The sequence below is a fragment of the Pongo pygmaeus genome, chromosome 5 (genome assembly GCF_028885625.2).
Source record: "Pongo pygmaeus isolate AG05252 chromosome 5, NHGRI_mPonPyg2-v2.0_pri, whole genome shotgun sequence".
Classification (NCBI taxonomy): Eukaryota; Metazoa; Chordata; class Mammalia; order Primates; family Hominidae; genus Pongo; species Pongo pygmaeus.
In genome coordinates, this window is record NC_072378.2 from 139,749,151 (window position 1) to 139,755,276 (window position 6,126).

General features: G+C 46.1%; 1 protein-coding gene across 1 annotated transcript; it reads right to left on the minus strand.

Annotated features, from left to right (window-relative positions):
* Nucleotides 1-3,118: 3,118 nt before the first annotated feature.
* On the minus strand, nt 3,119-5,525 carry CITED2 (Cbp/p300 interacting transactivator with Glu/Asp rich carboxy-terminal domain 2). The gene is made up of 2 exons (XM_054492923.2): nt 5,284-5,525; nt 3,119-4,823 (listed from the first exon to the last, which is right to left on the minus strand). The coding sequence occupies exon 2, from the start codon at nt 4,813-4,815 to the stop codon at nt 3,994-3,996; it is 822 nt and encodes a 273-aa protein (XP_054348898.1). The 5' UTR covers nt 4,816-4,823; nt 5,284-5,525; the 3' UTR covers nt 3,119-3,993.
* Nucleotides 5,526-6,126: the final 601 nt, after the last annotated feature.

The following is a 6,126-nucleotide window of genomic DNA, read 5'->3' on the forward strand; positions in this document are numbered from 1 at the left end:
AGATCCTGCAGTCCTTTCACAAGATTAGGGCTGGTGACTTGGTCACATTCCAATGTAGATAATTGCATTCTGCATTCCTGGATATTTTCCTCCACCTTTCCAACCTCATACCATCAAATGCATTGTTATTTACCCTTACTGCAAATCAACAGTCCTGTTGTGGAGGCGCCGAGGGTTTGCCATCCCCTCAGTTTACAGGCTAAAGCATCGGCCCAAACCACTGCTCCTTACACTTTTAAAAGAAAACCCCTTAGGTAATGCATATTTTCAAATATGAGGCAAATCTCAATTATGCACACTTAATCATAGGTTAAGGTTTTTGGTAAGTAAAATATTCTTATTTTATAAAGGATGTTTATTTTGGAATCTTCTTTGATTTAAAAAATGTGTTGCTCGAAAATGTGCTGTTTGCTCAAAGAAGAAAACAAAGTCTTCGGAAATGGCAACAAAACAAACAATAAAGCGAAAAAGCTCTTGAGGAAACAGCTTTTCATTGACCTTCTAAATAAATTCCACAAGGGGGCGAAAACACCTAATGGTCCGGGGCTGCAAAGTTTTTATTGCAAAGCTGGCCACCCATAATAGATTAGTGGATTAATATTTTTCTCTAAAGGATCTGGCCTTTAATGTTGACATCAATTTATAGCCATCCCAGGCGTTTACAGTAGTAAAAGTCATGGAGACCATAAACTTCACAATAGATGTCAGCCTTCTGCTACTAGTGCTCTAGCCCAGCACCCCATAAACAGTGGTGATTAGGTAACTGTTCTTCAAAGACCCATCCATAGCTCTAACGTCTTTATCAGCTCCCGCAAAGATACTGTCACGAGGATTTTATCAGGCACAAGACAGAAGTACACGTTTTTATTAATGTGGACTTATTTTTCTGACATGTAGCTATGAGGTTGCACTGCAGCTTATCATTGATCTCTTCTTGAAAATCAAGCATGGAGTGTCTATTTTTGGGCAAAGCTTAAAGAACAGAAGCTCTCTTGTATCATATTAGAACTTTTTGACAAACAGCCAAGGTACAGAGGTCAAATTTCCCCATATACTATAAGCAACTTAGTAGGAAGCAAGACCACAAAAGGTTTTGCAAATGTCTGCCAGTAGCCGGGTGATCTAGGTCACTGTACAGGTTTCACTAATCAGGTTGTTGAAACAAGGAGTTATTTTTCTCTGCTTAAAAGACCTGCAGATATCACGTAGAATCTGCTCAATTGTTGATCAAGAAAGAGTTTTTAATGAAACAGAGATCATTCAAGTGAATTGGGGTGGGGGAGCATTTGTATTTGTACTGAAGACAAATTGTGCTTTTTAGCCCAGCTCCTCTGTTTGAGTCCTCTGTTCTGGTAGGGATGGGCTCAAGATCTAATAATAGTTCCTTGGGCTCTGCATCTCCACATACGTGTTCCGGCGTTTGAGCAGCAGGAGGAATTTAGTGACAGAGCAGGTGTTGTGGCTTATTCCCTGGCAGAATAAATGGTGAAGGGTGGTGGCAAAACAATTCTTTTGCTTCTTTATGCAAAAAAAACAATGCGTTTAATCACTTTCCTTTTTTCCTGGCACTAGTGAAAAAGGATTGGAGTTGCTGTATTAATATGTATGCAAACATATTTTTTCATTTGAGCCTCTGGGAAAAAAAAAAAAGGGAGAAAGAAAAACTTACTGTGAAAATGCTTAGCTAGAAAGATTTATTGCTGATTGCAGATTTAGTATTGACATGTCTTAGCTGAAGAAAACTTCAGCTTTAACTATTAATGTGGAAATCTGGATCAGCTTTTAAAGTAGGGTAAAAAGAGTTTTGGATGATTCAGTATATTTATTTGAACATAATTTTAAATAAGAAAGTGTCAATTATAGAGGTATATAAAAAACCCAGTGGAGTGTGTGCATTTTAATTTTACATGGCCTGCCTTGGAAATAGAATTATAAAATGTAGGTGATCTGAATTATACTTAAAGCAGCCTTTGTGCCCAACTTACTCTCTCGTAACACTTCTAAATATCCGCTCCTCCTGATTTCTTATAAAATATGGAATTTAAGATGAGAATCAGAGTCTAAATGAAATGTTCTTTTAAAGCATTATTTATAAGATTTTCCTCAACCTACATTTTTTACTTCCCCTAGTAAGTTGCGTACAAAAGTCTGTATTTTTTCTTGAAGGTAGGTGTGTTGCTCTTATAAACGTAAGTTAAGCCATGAAAACATGAAGGAGAAAACAAAATAAAATTCCTTCTCCTTCCACCTGAGATAATTTGAGATTTTCACAATATTACTTTTTCCTTTGCTTGATTATATAAGGCAAAACTTGACACCCACTTAGTTGTAGCTATGGTCTTCTTGATAAGACATCTATCTAGGTAAAATTAAAGTATAATTTTCAGGTGATTTGCATCCCATGCATGCAACAGGAAAACTCAGAATTCAGGAAAACAGGGCATGCTTAAGAGGGAACATCTTGTAAAAGATTGTAATTTGACCTTTGAGTCAACTTGAATACATTTTAAATATTATAGGACAAAACGGAAAGCCTCAAGGTGGAATTCTGCCCCATCTTCCTCAGAACTATAAACCAGTCAGACACTGTTTCAGAGATTACGCTAGAAAATATGTACCTATCCTTGGCACTTTTGCTGAGAAATAAAACTCTCACCACTGGAGATAAAGGTAGATTTATATTTAATGCCACCCCCATCATCAATCAATCAGTATATTATTCCAATCTACCTCCATTTAAGTAGTTGAGTCAGGTATAAACAGAAACACTTGATTTTTTTGCCTCCTGCCCATTGAAAAAGATAATGTTGAGTATTGCAAACCTTTCTAACTCTGGAGTACACTTGATATGATGGCAATTAAGAAAAAAAAAAAAGCACTGTGACAACTTTGCAGCTTTTGATTAAAGCACACCAAGAGGCATGTTACAATGATAACAATGAAGCATTATGCCAATTATGTTAAATCCTGCTCTCCGCTTAAGCTCATCATGACCTGTTTTAGTGTCCTGTAATTTATCCTTTGGAATGCTTACTCTCATCAATAGTGTTCAACTCAAAGACGGGGAAAAAAGCCACCAAAGGGAACAACCACCCCCAAATGACTTCTAGAAAACAAGTTATTTCTTAACTTTTTATTGACATTGGCAAATTAAAATAGAATAAATTAACAAGTATTTTTTCAAAAAAATGTTTTGTACAAAAATACTGTCAAAATTTCCTAAAAAGCTTTCAACACAGTAGTATCTTTTCATGTACTGAATATAACTATTAGCACAGTGTCAAAAATGTTGAAGACAGAAACAAAATAAAAATCTGTGAAATGTTTGCCACTGACGACATTCCACACCCTATTATCATCTGTACATATGGGGGTGGGGGGGCGGCGGGGGGGACAGCCAACTTGAAAGTGAACAGTATGACTTTCCTGATCCAGAACAGTTTGGCCCACATCTGTTTAATCTTCCAGTTTAGCATATTTTAAAAATTAGTCTGTACTCAAATGCATAGTTAAAAAAATGAAGCGAGATGGCAGAGTTTGTGCAGTAATATCTGCCCTTCGAAGTTCATGCAACCAACTAATGCAATTTTTCCTTTCACTCGTAAATCTGAATGCAGTTCAGTCACTTGATACCATCTACAAAATCCACAAGATTAAGCAGTTTGCCAAGATTAATATCTAACAGTTGAGCACTGGAGAAAGTGAGGGAAAGGAGTAAAAACAAACAACGAAAAAGACCAAGTTAGCTAGATATTTCAACTACATCAGGGAGGTGAGTGTCAAGGCTACAAAAACGAAACAAAAACAGGAAAAAAAAAAGTGGCAGCAATTTTTTTTTAAACCAATTTGTACAAGTTTATAGTTTACTTTGTTTCCAAGTTCTCAAACCTTTCAAGATCTGAAAAGTGAGATACTGTGTCTAAGGGAATGTTTCTTTTAATTCACGCCGAAGAAGTTGGGGGTTTGATTTCTTTCGCCGGGGTTTCGATCGAGTCAACAGCTCACTCTGCTGGGCTGCTGTTTGCACACGAAGTCCGTCATAAAATCAAACTCGTTTTGCCCCAGCCAGAGTTCGGGCAGCTCCTTGATGCGGTCCAAACCCATTTCTATCACCAATGACATAAGAACTTCCTCGTCGATGAAATCAGTGTCTATGACATTGGGCGGCAGCATTGCAGCAGGGACGTGGGCCACGGAGGCGGGCATGTTGCTGCTGCCGCTGCCGCCGCTGCCGCCGCCGCTGTTGCTGCTGCCCGCGCCGCCGCCCGAGCTGCCGCCAGAGCCGCCGGGGGTGCTGCTGCCGCCCGAGCCGCCGGGGGTGCTGCTGCCGCCGCTGTGCTTGGGGTTGCAATCTCGGAAGTGCTGGTTTGTCCCGTTCATCTGGTGGCCTGCAGCAGGGTGCAAATCCGGCATGTAGTGGTTGTGGGGGTAGGGGTGATGGTTGAAATACTGGTTGTTGAGCTTCTGCAGCTGCATGCTGGCCGGCAGGGAGCCTCCCTGGCTGGCCACCGGGGGACCCATGAACTGGGAATTGTTAAACCTGGCCGCGGGGGCCAGCGCGCTCGGGGGGTGCCCTCCGTTCACAGTCCCCGGCCCCATCGCATGCCTGATGCCGCTCGTGGCATTCATGTTGCCCGCGCCGTAGTGTATGTGCTCGCCCATTAGGGCGTTGAAGGCGTGCTGGGGCTGCTGCTGCTGGTGGTGATGGGGGCTCGGGAACTGCCCCATGCCCATGCGGTGGGCAGGGTGATGGTGCAGCCCATTGGTGCCGTCGGGGAAGCGCCCGTGGTTCATGGCCATCATATGGTCTGCCATTTCCAGTCCTGGAAGTGAAAAGGGCAGATGATGAGACCCCCGCCACACGTGTCGCCCACCACAGCGCACCCCACTTTTGCCCGCCTCTGCCCCCCAGGATTCCCGGGCGCACGTCGGCTGCGAACCACCACCCCCAAGATCCCACTAGCAGCCCGTGCACCCCGGCTAGCCACCACGGAGGAGCTGCCACTCATAACACAGCCGGGCGCTGCACAAACAGCCCCTTCCTCTGCGATCGGGCGGGGGGACCCGAGCCCACACCCCCTCTGCTCCCCGAAGTGGCCTAATAAAGGAAGTGCCCCGTAGCCCTGCCGCGAACTTCAGGCATTAAATCAGCCCTCCTCATCCTGTTGTTGCACATCCTGTTGTTATTCCCCAGCTTCGCCTCACGCTCTTCCTCCGGGCAAACCCTGCCCTCGGAGGACTGGGCTGGCAGGAGCCCCAGCCAGCTTCGCCCGTCGCGCTTACCTTCCGTTTTTGCGATTTCTGCTCCGAAGACCGAGGGCGGGCTCGTCGGGTCCAGGACCGGCTCAGCAGCACATAGAGGGGGCCTTCCTGGCGTGCAAAGCGCTTCGCTGTCGCGATGTCGGCGCCGAGGTCTCGCAGCGGCCGCTGGGGCAAATTCAGAGCCGTTCCCTTTTATTTCCCCTCCGCTGCCCTCACAGCTCCGCAGGACCGCCCGGCAGCTGCCAACAATGAGCTGTGTTTCTTAGGGCTTTGGCCACAGTTAATATAGCATTCCAGGAAGGGCGGAGCAAGAGCCTCCAGGTCGGGCGGCGCCAAGATGCGGATTCCGGAAAACCGCGGACACCCTGGACCGGATCCGGGAGCCGCGTCCCCGCCGCCCGCGGCACGTGCGCAGAGGCTGCGGGGCCCGGGGGCCGCCCAGTAGCCCCGTCGCCCCCCGACTCTGGTTTCTTCCCGGCCCAGAAACGCGAGGTTGGCTCAGCCACCCCCGAGGCAGGGGGGAAATCCTCCCCTGCCGCCCCGCCCGAAGGTAGCGCCTGCCGGGATAGGAACGAGAAGAGCTCACCGCCCCCATCAGGCTGGATCTACCCCACCCCCAGCTCTCTCACTCGGTTCACCTAGCGATCTGGCCAGCTCTCTACGGGAAAAGGGGACTCTACCAGCGTCCCCCGCCCTCCAGAGTGCCCTTCTGCCTCCCCGGTTTTGCAAAAGCTTCCCCAGGCAGCGAAGAATGGCTGTGCTTCCTCAAGTTGGGTTTTAAAGACCCGGACAAATAATGCGCCCTTTCCTGAGCGCGCCTTCCTAGGCTGTGCCTTTGTGTTTTCATACGGGCAGTGGGTAGAT

Bases quoted from the DNA above. Each gene is read 5' to 3' on its own strand.
- CITED2 (XM_054492923.2), bottom strand. From the start codon at position 4,815: ATGGCAGACCATATGATGGCCATGAACCACGGGCGCTTCCCCGACGGC.